The sequence below is a fragment of the Varroa destructor genome, unplaced genomic scaffold, assembly GCF_002443255.2.
Source record: "Varroa destructor unplaced genomic scaffold, Vdes_3.0 BEIS01000001.1, whole genome shotgun sequence".
In the NCBI taxonomy this organism is placed as follows: domain Eukaryota; kingdom Metazoa; phylum Arthropoda; class Arachnida; order Mesostigmata; family Varroidae; genus Varroa; species Varroa destructor.
In genome coordinates, this window is record NW_019211454.1 from 65,857,727 (window position 1) to 65,875,230 (window position 17,504).

At 40.4% G+C, this 17,504-nt stretch overlaps 3 protein-coding genes across 9 annotated transcripts in view; 1 reads left to right on the forward strand and 2 right to left on the reverse strand.

The window, feature by feature from the left end:
- Nucleotides 1-8: 8 nt before the first annotated feature.
- Nucleotides 9-5,950, reverse strand: LOC111243926 (uncharacterized). Of its 2 annotated transcripts, none has more exons than XM_022790289.2 (10): nt 5,658-5,950; nt 5,110-5,254; nt 4,850-4,978; nt 4,528-4,626; nt 3,662-3,979; nt 2,784-2,846; nt 2,426-2,462; nt 1,540-1,709; nt 1,226-1,351; nt 9-386 (listed from the first exon to the last, which is right to left on the reverse strand). In XM_022790289.2, the coding sequence occupies exons 1-10, from the start codon at nt 5,719-5,721 to the stop codon at nt 362-364; spliced, it is 1,176 nt and encodes a 391-aa protein (XP_022646024.1). In that variant the 5' UTR covers nt 5,722-5,950; the 3' UTR covers nt 9-361. The 2 variants fall into 2 exon arrangements, with proteins under 2 accessions (XP_022646024.1, XP_022646014.1); XM_022790279.2 differs by having other exon boundaries at nt 5,110-5,260; nt 5,658-5,948.
- Nucleotides 5,951-7,088: 1,138 nt separating this feature from the next.
- On the forward strand, nt 7,089-11,865 carry LOC111243004 (uncharacterized). Of its 2 annotated transcripts, none has more exons than XM_022787998.2 (5): nt 7,089-7,328; nt 8,665-8,742; nt 8,961-9,097; nt 9,715-10,017; nt 10,248-11,865. In XM_022787998.2, exons 1-5 carry the CDS (start codon nt 7,205-7,207, stop codon nt 10,896-10,898), a joined length of 1,293 nt encoding a protein of 430 aa, XP_022643733.1. In that variant the 5' UTR covers nt 7,089-7,204; the 3' UTR covers nt 10,899-11,865. The 2 variants fall into 2 exon arrangements, with proteins under 2 accessions (XP_022643733.1, XP_022643734.1); XM_022787999.2 differs by having other exon boundaries at nt 9,886-10,017.
- Nucleotides 11,866-13,557: 1,692 nt separating this feature from the next.
- Nucleotides 13,558-17,504, reverse strand: part of nwk (FCH and double SH3 domains nervous wreck) — a 107,293-nt gene continuing 103,346 nt past the window's right edge. For all 5 annotated transcript variants that reach the window (XM_086984665.1, XM_086984667.1, XM_086984675.1 and 2 more), the window contains one exon: nt 13,558-17,417. In XM_086984665.1, the coding sequence (XP_086840791.1) occupies nt 16,827-17,417 (591 nt within the window). In that variant the 3' untranslated portion in view covers nt 13,558-16,826. The remainder of the gene's footprint in view (nt 17,418-17,504) is intronic.

The window sequence follows — 17,504 nt, forward strand, 5'->3', positions numbered from 1 at the left end:
ATAGGAGCTTCGTACTGTGTATTTATTGAAACATGTAATTTGCAAATGAAAATATGACTTCTCGTAATATATTAGGTATAATAGACTGATACTGTATGCCGCGATGTATTGTATCATGATGATGTATCAAAGGAGTTCTGAAAAGCAAAGGGTAGCACCATGACGAATCAGAAGTTTTGCTAAACATCCCTTAAAAGTACTCTCCGAACGTTCGTTTTGGGCCACCCTGCCACTTGAGTGCTCAGTAACTTGAGCACGACGATATACAATAAATTAATTACTGTATTTTGATGATACATATATGCATGACGGCAGCGCCTTCCTGAAATTCGACTATGACGACAACACAGATTCCATGAAGTTATACGTAGAAGTAGCTTGGTTCACTGAAACCGAAACCAACAAATCACCGCTCCGTTACGTACAAGATTTATGCGTGAGGTCGTAAAATGATTTCTCTGATAGGTAGGGAAGCGACGGTGATGCTAAAGCTTCTAAACTTTACCGATGCTAATAAATTACAAGGGGTTGCAACTAATCGAAGAAACTTTCCTAATTAAATAATGATATCTGGCTAGATGTGTCACCTTTCTATTTCAAAGAATATTGAAATGATAATCAAGCTTGAGGATGTGTCGAAAATGAGCAGGTAAACGTTAAATTGAGCGCCGTAAATAAATATTAGTAAGCAGCAATATTGTGATTGATCATTTTGTGCAATATGTATGCGATTACATATTATGTGAGCATTACATATTACGAACAAGGTGCCTAGACGACTCGAGGTTTCAACGCAAAAATACCATGTTTAACAAACGCTGAAAAAATCTGTGCCCGATTAATATATGAAGTTATATATAGACCTATGTTTTGTCGAGTCTCAGGATGGAGAGCTCGCTCAAGCTTAATGTTGTGAAACGCTTTAAAAAATCTACCATGCTTGATAGGGTTCTCTGAAATGTTTTTACTATTTACGGTGATCGGCGTCTTGTAAGTGCCCTACAACGCTGCAAAAAAAAAAGTGAAATTCAGCAAGAAATAGCCAAAGAAGCTGTGCTTCTGACTCAATCTGGGAACGAAGATCTTTCTTTGCAAAAAATAGTGTCATGAAAACGCTTTCGGGAGAAGTTTTCGTTTGTTGAAGTACGCGCGATTAGTCAATTAAAGCCTTCTTCTTCGTAAAAGTGAAGCAGACAAAACCGGGTTAACATTATTTTTGACTTACCATTTATCTCGGGCGAGTTCCTTAGGAACCACCACATCACCCAGGGTTTTCCGCCTTACCGAAAACTTTTTCGTCATTTCAACGCTCAGACATGTGTCACAGAAAAGAACGTCATCGATGCTGTAACTAATAACAATGAAATATATTTGAATATGCTATTTTTAATTTTCCAAAATCGAGCGGCATGCATGTACTAGTCACAGTTCACGACCGCCATAGCCAGCTCTACTGCTCTCACTGCAGTATTTCTCATAACTTCGAATCATTTCAATGATAATTGAAAGCTATATTATATTTTGTCCGTGGTTACTTACTCCAAATAGCGGACGTTTGATTGTAGCGGCTTGTAGCATTTTGAACATCGAATGCAGTTACGATGCCACATTCGCCCAAGACACCTTTGCTGTTCATCAGGATGCACCGTCTTATTGCAGCCACCGCAGAAGTGATGGGTTCTCACCCCAATAACCCCACCCGTCCGCAGCTATAGAGTGGAACCACACTGTCATGGCTGCTGTTGACAGTTTATAGATAGCGGCTATATTAACTAACGAAACTTGAGCAAACTAAGATAACTCGTGGCCGTATCTAAATGACACTATCAGACGTTAGACGCGCGTTACAGATTAAACGTTAACTGTATCAAATGCTACGTCTTATGCAATACAATAAACCACAAAAGGAAAACAAAAGCGGTATTTCGATAAAAAGGACTAGATTTTCATGCTATTTAGCTGCGCTCTTCTACCATAGACATGAAATAAGTACATCTTTTTTTTTCTTTTAGGTTTTTTTTAAGGTTTCACAAAGCCTGAAAGCGTCGGTACTATTTTCGAAATAGACTGTCTAGCGTTGACTGTTAAGAAATACAACGGTTTCGGAACGACAGGTACCGGGCATCGGTTTGAGTTGTTTGCTAAATGGCTACGAAAACATTGCGGAAATAAGACAGTGTGTCTTAATACTAAATTTTAAATAAAAGTTAAATTGTTTTATTGGACATTTATTTAGACTTGCTATACCTTTAATACACTTTTTTTACGGAGACACTTAGAAACCAATATATCAAGTAGATACCTTTTTTCTGTGATTTTTTTATTCCAACTGTTGTGGATATTTTTAAAAGATCTGTATGTTTTTAGAAAGAAAAAAAAAAGTCGGTATCTTCCATATCATATTTGAAGCCCGAGTAAAGCTTACCCCAGCATGATTGATTTTGGCTGCGATCTCTCGGACGCTGCAAAAGAAACTCCCAAGTATTAATAGTCAAGTAGGCCAAGTAGTTCCATGTCTAGTGATTGCGTTGCCTGATAAAAGTTGAGGTAAATCGTTTCATGTTCAAACGCTGTCCTTAATTTAGCCTTTCTAGCCATTTAGCCTAAAAAGATAACCATTGTTTTATCTGTCTTATGGTCAGCCTTTGATGTCTTGAGCAGAACAAGTTATCTATCTTTTGGATGATATTATATAATGTGATCATCAAGTGATACGATAAAGGACGATGTAGCTGTGAATAGCAACTAATGGTTGGTTTAATGAGTAAAAGTGATAAACTTGCCTTGGTTTTTCACCTTTAAGTCGCTCTAGAGGGGCCCGTTCGAGAGCGCTGGAAAATCGTCTCCTAGAATAATTGTGACACGCTTGGCGTTAGCTCATTGGATAAAACAACTAATACTAACTTTCCTTCACTCTGCAATAAGCTAAAATAATATCATAATACTAGAAAAGCTAAAATACTCTAGGGCCCTATTTTCTACGAAGGGGTTCGTTAATTTATCTTTAGCGTGCCTTAGCTAATGGTCCTGCTGTGTACACATTCCTACCCGAATGGGAGATCTCTGTGACCGAAAACAATCGCCAAGGGCTGTAAGAAATGCTGGTTGTTTTCTCAAAGGACCAATTTAAACTTTGCCAAAGCATCGTCACCGCCGTCGTTGTCGTTGTACAACTTATGAATAAAACGTGTGATCGTATTAAGACGTAAAAGCTGCCGCCGTCGTAAGTAGAGTGAACTACGTAGACTAACATGGATAAAAACATTAAATACGTGGCATACGTGTTTTCCACGCAGACGTTTGTATAACTGGTCACGGTTTCAAATATTGATTTTTCTATCAGTGATAATAGAATGTTTTAAACGAGATCAAGTATTATAGATTATTCAAATTATGTAATTGGTAGACATAAAATATAGACGCAAGATACGATATTCAGGGTCTTCGGCATTTTACTTACTATTAAGCAAATGGAACCCGATGCCTGCTATTTGTACTATTTGAAGTAAAACATAAGATCTATTTTCTACCGAGTTTTTCTAGTTAACCTCCCAACTTGGCCAATTACTGAATGGCCATGTTGTAACGCTCATCGTAGATTTCTAAATAGCATAAGCTTGCGTGATTTCAAGCACGTATCTCAAAATGGTAACATATTAACCTGGTTGGCTTAGGTTGGGTTATACCAACGCTCGTATCGACGTCCTGATTCCGTATCGGTTTCCAGGCAGAACCATCATCGTATCGTGTTCCAAATGATCGCTTGGGAGAATCTTCACAAGAGGTCGACCTAGAACGTGCATCTAAACGCGGGCCACAAACAAAGCCTGACTGCGAGATGGGCTGCGAATAGTTTGTGCAGTCAGAAGGGAAAACGCCAGCTGAAGTGTCGTTGGCGTCGGAGGAGGAGTTTCGTATGTCGGCGTTATCAAGTGAGCTACTTGTCTCCCATAGGCCAGTTAGTGTGTGGTCGGCGTTCCTACGTATGCCAAAGTTAGATGTTCACAATTAACTGTTCGGAAAGCTGGATGAACAGAAAATCTTTTTCGGCCAACCAAGAACGAAGGCCATTACCCAACTATTGTTACAGTAATGGTACTATTATTTACTTGTAATATGTACACCACTTCTACATGATTTGTTTGCGACTATTTGTATATATACGAGCTCATATAAATAAATGGAATTATATAGCATACAATAAAAATGAAATATAATCTTTACTGATTTGTAATTAATTGCATGCTAATTTCTCTGCTACGCCTTTACTATGTTTTAGTATTTTAAGAGGTTTATATTTTTGAGATAAATAGATTTTCAAAAACATATCTAGCAACATAGAGCGTAATTCCAATTAAAACCGTAACAAAACACAACTACAGGTGATAGATAAATTAGAAGCATTCCTGCTTGATATAAGGAGGCCTAACGGAAATAAAAGAAATAGAAATTTATCTTTAAAAATATCGTATCACTATTGGCTACTTCATTCAATGGTCGTCAACTTAAACGAACAAAGATACGTACACATTTGACTTCGCGCAACGTTGTTTGTCTCCCTCTATGGGTCCGAATTCGGGGGACTTGATCCCCGATGGTCCGGGCGACAATAACAACACGTTCTGGCTGAAAGACGAAAAAGAAGCATCATCCAATATTTATAGCGATAATGTTCTGTGTTTTGAAATGTATGAACATGTCATAAAAGTGCAATCTCAATATTCGGTCTTAATGGGTGTACACGACATCTGCCTGCATCAGAATCAGAGTATAGTTTAGAATCTATTGTCTAATGTTTGAGCACTGTTTGCTTTGGTAGTGCGCATGTGTGTTCGCAAGAACTTCTTACAAAATGTCCAGTACGGAGTCTTCTATGCTTTTGTCAAGCGACTCCGCAGCTCGCGCTTTTTTCGACGCGAAGCGGTTCACCGCTGACTCCACACGGTAGCATGCGTCACAGTAAAGAGCACGATCGACGCTGGAAACAACGAACAAGACGAGCTTCTTTATTATGAAGTCAGTCTTTTTGATCATAATCGATCTGTCAAAGTTTGATATTTATGCTAACCTTATTCAGTTACTCAGTCAGGTTTGGGGAAGAAAACTCACTCGTTATAACTGGACTGTGACAAGCGATTCCCGCAATTAGAGCACTGGAGACAACTTCGATGCCACGCCTGGCTGAGGCATAAGACCTGTTCGGGGGCGTAAACCAGGCGTCCACAGCCTCCGCATTTTCGCGCACCTGATGAACCTGCAGCTATGTCATCCCCAATGAGAGAGATAGTTAGTTTTATTATGAGAGAATCGTTGTTGTTCGCTATATTTTAGATAAAGTCATCACATACGAATCCTTTTCTCACCTGAACAGTTGAAGCTCTATATAACCTTTTAAAAAAACAACATGGAACTGCATTTCAATGGCCTTACTTAAAGAACTTTGAAAAGTATAAATGTGAGAGTACATTCGAGACTGCTAAGTTCATCATAATTTTAATGCGTTTCAAGCCTCAGTTTATTGCGAGCTGTAGTAATAAAGAATATCAAGTATTTACAGTACAGCAGACGCTAAACGTAGCAGTATGTGCATACACAGACACACTAGACTATCTCAGTGACTAGCCAACGAAGTTGAGTTCAGGAAGAATCATACGTACCCCTGTAAAAGTTATCCCAAAACTCAAAATGCTTCGAAAAAGATGAATCAACGGGGCTGCTCATGATGGCCAAGAACGTTTGCGATTGCCAATAAAAATTTCAATTTGTTTGAACAAAAGCGAGAGACGCGTCCCCTTGATGACGCTTTAAAACCGTTTACCTTAAGAAACAAATCTGTGATTATGATGTAAATCCTTGTTTAATTTGTAGCACCGATAGGATCAATTTTGCCTTATCAGCGCCAAACAGGCCGTTGCTCGTCTGCACATAGACGTTTCGTAACAGTAATGTAGCTTACGCGACTGCGCAAACGACGCACATCAGTCACTTGATATCAGGTCTGCCAAGCAAGTGACCTGCAGTACAGGCCGCGTAAGCCTGCAAGTCACAACTAATGACTCACAGTATTCAACAGAACTAACCAAGCAAAAATAAATTACCTTTCAAAGACAAAGAAAATTAAGTTTTTTTTTTCATGGAAAAATTCTACTAGGCTGAAAGGGGCATTGTTGGCATAATTGGCTTTCTTTCAGTTTGCCTTGCTGCTATTTGCGACTCCGTCGACGCAGTCTACCGTAGGGGCACAAATATTATTCATAGTGATTTAGTCAGAAAACAATTAATTGCATTGCAGAGCAGTACAAGTCTAAGACGTGTCAACACATGAAATAAATCTTCACGCTCAACTCTTCAGTTACTACTCTTCTCAGTAAGGCACTTCATTTGCTATAGAAGCTCTATTGAGAGCGCTGTTCAATGACAGCTTGTTTACTCTAGATTTAGTCAGATCTAAAATTACTATTTCTGGCACCACGAGACATAACGATACGACGCGTTGTGCGTAGCCTGCTAGGAAGATCTACCTCGATTATGAAACAAGGTGATGCGAATAGAAAAAAAAAAAAAAAAAAAACAATAAAATATAATCATTCAATTGCATGTGCGCAAGTAGAGTGCTAATTAAAAGCAGATGAATGATGCTTATTAAAGGAATACCGAAAATTTATCTACCGTAATAGATAAAACGTGCGCCAACCATTCAGCTCTATCACGATGAAATAATTTCTATGGTAGTCATTGATTCATTTACTTTTAGACGGAACACTTATGGAACGCCTTTTTTATGATGGTACCATTTATAAGAGTGACAGGTTATATACTATTATTACAACTAAAACCGGTATGACCATGACAAGAATTAGGAATTTTTTACATTCGTTCAATAATAAAAAAAAGTGTTTAGCGATCCATATCCATGAGGTGTCCATAGCGTTTAGAGATTTGACGCAAATCAATTTGGTGGCGATATTGTTGTCCAGACGTCGTACTGCCACCACGTACGAGCGCACGTCTTTAAAACAGGCATGTGTATACAAGTGGACGTGCAAAACAAGACGCTTCACGCAGACGCTCGTGTTCAGCTTTCCGATCCGTCGATTCCTGTCATTATAATCGCGCACTGCAATCTCATCACTACTGTGTCTCGTAGTGAAGCTGCCAGTCAACGAGTGTTAAACCTCTTTGTCGTTTTAGTCTTTGTGTCGAGATGGCCATGACGTCGGATTCCCTGCAACAAGGTGACAAAGTGATTATTCAAACTCGCTCAGGCAGAACCTTCGAAGGTACCTTCAAGACATTGACTCCAAGGCAAACTCTCGTCCTCTCCAAAGGTGGGCGCCTTTGCGTACCTTTTTTTTTTTCTTTATAGAAATGATTATCAACTGTCGACAGTTTCCGGCATGAATAATAGTCCCACGTGTGGAAATGGCTCTGTCCATGAGTTTCAATAACGGTCCGCCATGACACTGCCATCTAAAGATACGATCTTGTTGACTATACTTGAATTTTCAAAGGTCACCTGAGGCAATACTCGTGCGGCATGCGCAAAAGCTAGTGACACGTCAGGCTTTGGCCACGCCTAAAGGCGTTTCTTTGCCCAGTCATTTGATAAACAATAACACACTACAGTTCCTTAGTAGGCATGCTACGGGTTTTAGATGTATATGTCTTTTACGAGTATATCCTCACTGTTCATGCAACATAAATGAAAGACAACTGTTGGATTTGCTACATGCGTTAGAATCGACTGGCGTGGTAGTCTTTAGTCCAGCGAGCGGCCCCGTAAGAAACGTATTTAGCAACGTACTGCGTAGGCCATCGTATGTTTCCAGTATCTGACACTTTTTTCTCCATCCAAATGTGAACTATTAGCCCTTATGAACCTACCATTTTAGCCCTGAAGGGACTTCTATCAGTGTTATACTACTGGTACATTATGAACATTTTACATTGCAACAGGTCATGAACTTTATGTTGCTCAGACACGAAATAAATATACACAATATGTAGCGCGGCACATGTTAACTTTATGTGATCCTGTCGAAGCGTATTATATTTGGCACGTACGTTCTTCAGCCAACGTGTACTGCTTTTGAATTAGTGTTTTTTTTTTTACAATAGATAAGTATTAATGCATATGAATAACTACGCAAGTTAAGTATCAAGTGGACGTTAGCGTTGAATGCTACTGCGACGTCCTACAGGTCCCATTGTTTTGGTAGAACCCTCAAATTGGCGTTACAGCGAGTTACAGCGTTACAAGGGAAAGCTCCTTCTCGTTGTTTATTCCACGGGAAAGATACACGTGCATTTTTCGACGACTGTTTCACCTATCAGTTTATCTATATACGTTGCTTTTTCGTTATATTTTACCTTTCAAAATGGCCCCACCGGCCGAGTGTATCGCGCCATGTGTTCGCTCAAGGTAATTTCTGTCCAATAGTTTGTCACAATGAGCAATGTTCAGAGAAGACTTCTTAGTCATTTTAAATGGAACAGTTGAATTTATTATGCATTGTCTGGGGCTTGAATTATGTATCTACAGATCCCAAATCAAAATCCCTATGGCCCGTCTAACTACCTTTTCAGCCATAACTCAATTATAGTTGAATATCCTAATTAGATGCGCTTATCATCATGTGATTAATTGGACATTTTGGATTTCAGCTCGTAGCAACAATGGAGAATCTTACGGCGAAACTGAGCTACAGTTGAAACAGATTCGCTCAATTTACGTAATTGAGGGTGAGTTTACATGAACTATATCTGAAGAAATACTAGATTACTTAAAGCTGAACTCGCCGATATAAATCGTATCGCTTTCTTATTCTTGTGATTAGTGAAGAACTTTGCTTTGGAATATTTGGTAAGCAGTCTCTGCTAGGTAGTGAAGTGCCGCCGCAAAAAGAAGAAAGACTGCGTAGTAAAATAATAATTATGATTCGATCTCTGTATAACGATAGACTGCAGTCGTGCATTGCGACACGACCCAGCGATTGTTCGTGCTGAGCTTCCGCGTGGTGGCAACCGACAGCATACTTGGAACAACTATAATAAACAGAATAATGCTAAATTAAACCACCCCATCACCTGTAGTCAGGTAAGTGGTAACGAGCAGAGCAAACCCGGACCGAAACAATTACAGTCCTGAAGTAAGTTACTGACACAAGCAGAAACCTATCGACAATAATACGACGTATGACATTGAACAGCACGTAGGCATAGAGCTCGTCGTACGTCAAGCCAGCTCATCATGACCTGATGGTACTTTGCCCGGTAAGATGTTTTCAAAAGGTATTGCGCTCTTTATTGCTAATGTAGTCGTCGAACGAACAAAACGGCGGTGCGCGCTGAAGTCTCAAGCCAGCTCGGCGACAAGGCCGTCGTCCCAGAAGCTGGAGGCTGTCATGTCTACTAGATGATGGGTTGGTTCAATTGCTTTCGGGGGAACAATAACTTTATTTGACTTAAACCTGAAGCACAGAAAGAATTTATAATGGAACAGCAAAAGTAAACAATATTTCAAAATGCCTGTTTACTTTTGTTGCTCTCAGAACATCGCTTCTTGTTTCTTTTTGGTAGATTTCGATACAACGTATCGCGTATCCCAGTAATAATGCTACTCTAACATTCGCTGCAACGGTACTTTTCGTATCTGTATTTATGTACTGTGCTATTATTTTAATCGCTATATCATCATTCCACTGTACATTTTAGCCTAATAGTGTTCCTCAACGAAGGAATCAAGGTAAGGCTGTCATTCATGGCAATAGGTCCTGGCCTAGGCAAACTGCTAGAGGAATGAGCGTGCATCTCTTCCGTGAAAATCTACAGTCTCCGCGACGAATTGCAGCAAAGCATCGACAAACCAAAAATGGCACTTTTCAGGATGCTTTATTGGGTCACTTGTCATCGTTTCGGCAAATTCGTAGACACAGCGAGGGTGTCTTCGTCCAGCGACACCCAGGAATGGCACCCATTTCAACTGACGACTACGACTTAGTAGCAGAGACGGAAAAAGTTAGTGTAACGTAGTTAGTGTCTTTTTTTTTTTTTCGTTCGCTTGCGTGCAGTGTTTTGCCCTAATTTAAAAAACAAAATTACCCATTTGCAGCTGCTACATGTTCCGCGTCAACTATCATTTACATGCTAAGCACACAGTAAATCAGCATAATTTAAGGTAAAATGAAGACAAGTCAGAGCTCATAACGAACCCAGAGCGTTTGATTTTGGTTTTGTCTGCATTTTAGTTCACAGCGATGCAAAAGTTGAAAAGTTCACGAGAGAATAATGCTGAATTTGGGGAAGCTCAAGATTTGTCAGCTAAAAAAAACAACGAAGACAAGTCTACTCCGGTGACTGACTTCGAAAAGTTCTTCGACCATCTAAAGCTCTCGAATGATCACTATGAACCGGATGGCATAGCACTAAGCAAAGTTGAATTAGCAGCCTACCAGACTGAACAGCAGCGAAAACAAAACGGTTACAAATATTCAACTGAGGAACTGAAGTCATTCGGACGTTCTGGAATCACCGAAAGTCTTGTGCAGACTTTTGGCGAGGAAGATGTCAACAATCTCTATCCACAATCGCTTCAAAAATTCAGCAACAGTAATAATAGCCACCGTAAAAGTCACCACAATCAACAACGCCTCTTTTTCGATAACAACTATATGACTACTAATTATAACGATAGCAATAGCCAACGTAACAGCCACCCGCAGGACTACCGTCCAACGGTAAACTTTCAAAGGAACTACCGCGGGGCCAATCCCAGATTCAGCCGAAACGCCCAGGATAAATCCACCGCTATGTTCGGCTCTCTGATGCACTCGCACACACAACAGCTACTTTCAGGATCATCTGGCAAAAAGAAGAAACAGCTCTCGAGTTGCAACTAGATGCGGCTGACCACGGTGATTAGGTCCCGACTTCAAGCCGATTCGATTGTGGATTATGGGAAAAGACGTACAGGACGTATTTATATTTTGTATGAATGGGCCTGGGGACCATAGTTCTCGCCTGGTTTTCTCTCAGAGCGCGGATTTGAAGCACATGCGATTACGTACTGTTACTAGTACATTGTATTGAAACATTTGTTAATATCAGTCATAATGGCATGATGCAAAGGTCGTAGCGTGGGCCAACAGAAGGCGCCAGATTAGTTATACGGTATTCGCGTAAGCGCGTATTGATCAACTGGAGAACAAGTGAAAAGTGATCGAAAAAACAGTTACACTCGCAGAACCCATTGTTATATTATAATTATTATTATTATAGTTACAACTATGCATTTGAAGTTCTCCAAGCTATATCCCTATGATATGGGACCCCTGACAAGAAGATTTCGTTTTGCCGTGGCTAATACAGTGTCGAACATTCTTCAGCAATTCGATAAGTCGTAGTCGATTGCAGGTCGACCTCAATTTGTGGATGACCGGAAGTGTTGTTGAAGCTGTCCAAAGCGTTGTTTGCATGGCCCGACAACTACCCAAGTAGTCACTAAAGAGTTTGTTATCCAATAATGGTTTCGCCATATCGTCACCACCCATCGCACGACAAAACAGAAACATGCACACATATGTATATTCAGTACAGAACTGTGTGTGTGTGTATATATATATACATATATATGCATATATGTATGTACATACATACATACATATATATATAAACGAGGAATCAATCAGAACGAAGAGTCATGCAAATGGGGATATAATTACACATATACACCTGGCGTGATGCAAATTACATCGGCCATGTTATAATTTGTGTAATGTCTAAAGTAACGCCGCCGCTACAACTACCATTAGTATTAATAATGTAAGAATAAATTGCAAAACTAACTGATTTGATTGAACAACGTAATAGTGCCGTTTCTTTATTTACTTTTTTTGTACGTAAACATTCTTCCAACCTGCATGCATATCTTCTGTTATGTTCCAATTGAGAACCTGGACACTTCCTTGGTAGTATCCAACGGCCAATTATTTCTACTGCACCTTATAAACTGTAATAATGCAGACGCCCAATGATGGGCAGCGATCGCGGAGCTACGGAAAATTATGAAAAGATATACATTGATGGATACTCTATATCTATTCCACTAGATATGTGAAATTGATTTCCTACCTAAGTTGCCTTAAGCAGTTGAGCGGAAAACTTCGAATTCCTGGTTCGGGTCCCACGGTACGCAGACCTGCGTGGCGCAGACGGGCCGACTGAGACATACGTAGCGGCGAGCGGATAATGACACCAAAATTATATAGAGATCATTCAACTTCGCCGGTGTTTTGGTACTGAGTTGTACTGATTTGTTGAATTTCTAGAATTAACTCATGTTGAGGTTGAGCTGAAGCATCGAACGTATTTGATAACAGTTAGCCTACAATTATATGTAGCTTAGTAATTATATATTGTTCGACAGTAGTGTTGACGTGAAGGTTTTTGACCGAAAACGGTATCATTTCATTTGATCAGTCATTTGACTGATGATACTTCGTGGAGGGTACGACACCCAAATTGGAATTTATGCCAAAACTGGGTTTGAATAAAGACACACATTCTAATAAACATTTTCATATGTTATACAAGTGTCATTCTTATGGCCATGTCTATTTGAAATATAGGCAATATTAAATACGATTGCAGTTTCAACGAAAGACTTAAAGCCCTGTTTAGTCATTTTTAAAACACTCGCCTCTTAATCCACGAAAAGCTGTTCAGTTGTAAGTACGACACAAGCGGCGCTGGTGCGTAGACTCGCTTAAATGTCGCCCAAGCATACGCCATCCAAAAGGTTCTACTGAAATCAAAGTTTGTTCTCGTAGCAAAATTAAAAATCTCAAGAAGGCCAGAAATCTAGAAGATGCCAAAAGTTCTTTTTACGTTTCGCAGACTACGTGCGCCATCGTCGTTAGTCATTTTATCAGATGGTTGGCTCCCAGCACGAAACGAAGCGATAATGTGAACCCAAAAATTAGCAGGCAAACACGCTACCCAATAAGTTATCACGGGGACAGATGCTAGAAGTGTTAAAACCACAAACTTGTCTAGGCGATCCAACTGTCTTTCCTCTCCTTAGGTAGCACGAACGGCCGATGACCATTACGTTGTAAGCTGAACTCGGTGGTAATGTTTCTGAATTTAAAAATACTATCGTTTTTTAACTTGACGATTGCGGGAAATGTCATCAAACGCTATCCCAAAAGCCGAGCAAAAACTCACGCTTCGTAAAAGTCGACCAAACGTCGGCCTAACAGTATCAGGTCGCAACATGGCGTAGACAAATGTCAACCTAAAATCACTGCGTGCGTGGAGTGCTGATAACATCTAGCGGAGAACACAGACGGATCTAGGCCGCATGTTAGGTGTTCAGACACGTACCGAGTATTTCCATCGCTATAAAAGGACAAGGTGTTGCTGGGATAAACATGTGTACTACGTATATATATATATATATATACCTCGATTCATATATACATCAAGAATCATAAAATGTTTTGCAATTACAAATACAGTTTTCGTCTATCTATACCGTAAGGTAAAAAGGCATCGTAATTGTCTTCAGTAAAGGTTCATTTTTATTCACTTTATTTTTAGCGGATTATCAGGTGAACCTGGATCTATTGCTTATGATAAATTATTACGGGGGTATAGTTCTTGCATTTGCTGCTGCTGTCATTGTCATTTGTATCAATTATTAGCATCGCCCTGTTGTTCCATTGCCATCATTATTATCTTTTTTGTTTGTAGGTGTCCCTCCTGTCTGATTGATTAAATAAGGATTGTCGGGATAGCTGAAATACAGTCTATGCGAAGTTACCGCTCCATAATCATTCTCAATTTTTGTTGCGCCCTGTCTACGCTTGCCTCATCTTTGTAGTTAGAGTTAACGACAACGGCAATATCCAACATAACGGCCGGCGGGCCGGCTCGCACGTCTACTTACCTTTCATTTTCTCCTTAATTTTTGTTTCGATGCCTTGGATTTTCGCGGATCATGAAAATTGCCAAGTAAGTTATCATCAAGGAAATTCGCAGAAGCTCTTTGCATCGCTCACCACAACGGTCTGCTTTGTTGAAACAGCAGCTCTCGCTAGTGCTGGGTCGAACAGAAATGCAGCGAACAAATATAAGACAGTTCAGTCATAGAAAAGAAAAAGCGACAAAGCGATTCGTTGCTTTTGCCGGTCCCCATATTGTTTTCCACTTAACAACAGATATATATATATATATATATATTAGCCAAACGACAGATTGTTGTGCTTGTAATAAAGTGTGCTAGTCACTAATTTGTTACCCGTCACCTCGTTGGCCAGATGATACACTGGTCGAAAGCAGAGCTCCTTCGAAGTAGCTTCGATGTTTAAAACAATCTGAACGCGAGCCAATTTGGAAATTCAAAGTAGCATCTGTGCATGCAAGTATTTGTTTATGAGAATATCGATGCATGTATGAACATGCCATTGGGCACGTCGAAGACTCTGTTTATCTACGACGGATTGAGAACAATGGGAAATCGTTATAATCCGCGAGAACGATGGGGACACACACAAACGAAGGAAGCCGTTTAGCAGGCGCAAGGATAAGAACCATCGTTATAGAATGCAGATATCCTTGCTATTAATCTTATAATTTCTTATCATTATCGGCAGCATCAGCACTCTCTGTTGTCTACATGATCATGGATAATTTTCTGTATGGAATCATCGTCGTACATTGGTAAGGGCTGCTCATATATTTATATCATCATCGGTTCTTACTTATTCTTATCAGTGACTAGGTTTTTGAGTTAACGTACCACCACCCGCGCTGCTTTGGAAAGAACGGCGCGGTCGGAGGTACAGGAAAGGTCATTTCGGGCAACCTGTAGTATATAATACGTATATGTTGTCATTTAATATCGTTTTATCTTTGGTATCTCTGTTTGATTTATTATCGTTTGTATAATCTACATATCGCTCATCTTCACTTATGCACTCTGTGTTATTGGTTTGTATGTATTGTCATTTTTATTCATATATTGTATATCTGTTGCCATACTTTTATCATTCCTATACTTTTCCGTCTTAACCCAATCTCACATCATTCAACGTCTACCTCAGTGGTTCTGCTCACCTTCGCGTTCGCTGTATATACGCTCCTGCGCGGCACACGGTACACGCCAATTGCCAATCCGCTTCGAGTGTTGTAAAGCTCCCAATTGTCATTTCCTCTCGCGACCTCTAACCTCGATCCTTTCGACCAAATAGTCCTCCCCTAAACTCCCCAATAACCTCAGCATAATCATTATCACTTCCTCAGATCAACGACAGTCAACAAAACAACGGCGTTGTCGCCTTATTATAGGCCGACTAAACAACGGGGCAACGAATGGGGTAACCGATCTTTACAGGGGATCATCACCATTCCCTTAGGTCAACGCGTAGCCAGACACGAATTCATTTGCGAAAATCTGAAAAACCTGTCGTTGGCCTTTAAAGGGTTACCGCGATGCCTTATTATTTGAACCCTACGTAGTTAAGTTTACACTTAACTAGTATACACTGGACTCTATCTAACGTCGGCCGTCCTTCCAAAACTGACAGTGATCTATCAATGTAGCGCTCGCTCCTCGAGGTGCGAAAGAAAACGCTACGTTGATATCAGTATCGATTTGTGTGCGAGCTCCTGGATTAAATGAACGCCAGCGAGTGAGTACAGTTTCCGGGTGAAGCTTGAGGGTTTCAAGTTCGAAGCGGGCACGGCCTGACGCTGAACGCCATCATGCAGGCTAACAACAACAACTAATTCAATATATGCAGAAGCCCTGGATAACTATCCGCGTTCCCAGTCATACATGCTTGTGTATATCTCTCATGTCCATCATCATCAGTGATGGTAAATGTGCAGTTTAATTCAGCTTTTCTATTACGCCGTTCTCATACTCGTCCGGATATACTTGTCGGAACTATTCATGCGTTAACTTCCATACAAAGACATTGATTAGTTCAATTAACAAGATATCCATTGACGGTGACGGGAGAACGCTTTCATTCATTTGCAGGAGCTAGAAGAGTGGTCACGTTGTTAGGCTAGCCACTGGTTTCTTGAATTTCGTCTTCTCTTTTTTGTTTTGTTTCTGGAACATACTTATTCCGTATCGAACGCGCAGTAGCCCACGGGGGCAGTACAAGACAGGATATCTAAACACAACATTTTTAGATTATAGTAGTGCTTGGTAGTAGTAATTTTGGTTTTCGTGCCTGTAGTTGCAGTGGTAGTAATAATAATCTATGAAATAGGAATATATACTATACAACGGAACCGATTGACGTTACTCAACAATGACGACACTCTTATTTCCTTCCAAATATTCCCTCCAAATACCTTCCATAATCTGCATCAAACTCATGAAGATTGTTGTTTGTGTTAGCGTTTGCTCTACTACCATTCGTATTTCCCTTCATGACATTACTGTTCATCATCCGCTAAATAATAACCTTTTCATTATAATCGACATCTTCGGTAACGATGCTGATACGAATACCCCTGTTATCTAATTTTTTTTCGGTTACTCTTGTGTCTGTATTGTTATTATTATTACTGTTATTGTTACTATTAGTATCAATTTTCATTGCATACGTTACCCCTTTTAATCTCCCGTTTTTTTTTCACTCTTTTCCTTTTCCACTGTCATAGACAAAAATGTATGTATTCTCAATAATAATAGTGACAACAGATGATAGCAATTATCATGGTTATGATATCCATCATCGTAGTCGGCGGCACCATTATTCATAGTAGCAGCTGTAGTTCTAATGTGTCGTATAATAGTAATAATAACTTTAACATAGATCGACATCTTGGGAGGGGGACATAGTTGCTTGAGGTGCAGGTAATGGTGGGGGAGGAAGTGGAAGATCGGGCGGGCCGTCTTCGCCCGTCTCCATGGGCACTTCGTCTTGGGTCGAATCGTCGAGCGTTGGCTCAGGCAGGCTCTCCGAGTCCGTCGGTGGTGGTGGTGAAGGGGGCGCCGGTGGCGGAAGCTCTCTGTCATCACCATTGTTAGGGACGCCGGCAAACTTTTTTCCGGACGGCAAAATCTCCTTGGAGGCATCCGACGCGTCAGCTTTCAGCTTTTGCTGCTGGACGTCCTTGTCTTTGTCTTCGTCCTCGTCAATAGCCTTCTCTGCATCCTTCTTTTCGTCTGGAGTGTCGACGGAACTCTGTTGTGCGGCTGATTGGCTTGTTTTCGTGTGTCCTTCTGGTTGACTCTTCTCGGCGCTGCTATCCTTACTGTAGTCTTCCGGTTGGTCAGCGACAGGTTTGCCCTTCTCGGTAGGTTTTCTTTCAATCGTTGTGGGTGGCTCATCTTCGTCGAAGCTGTCGAAAAACTCTCGTGGAGGCTCGTCCGGCGAGTCGATCACAATATTGACCTGATAAAAGATTCGAAAATCGGATAGGAATTGGAGAAAAAAAGGCTTACTGTCTATTTTTCTCAGATACATCCGTATAGACAAATT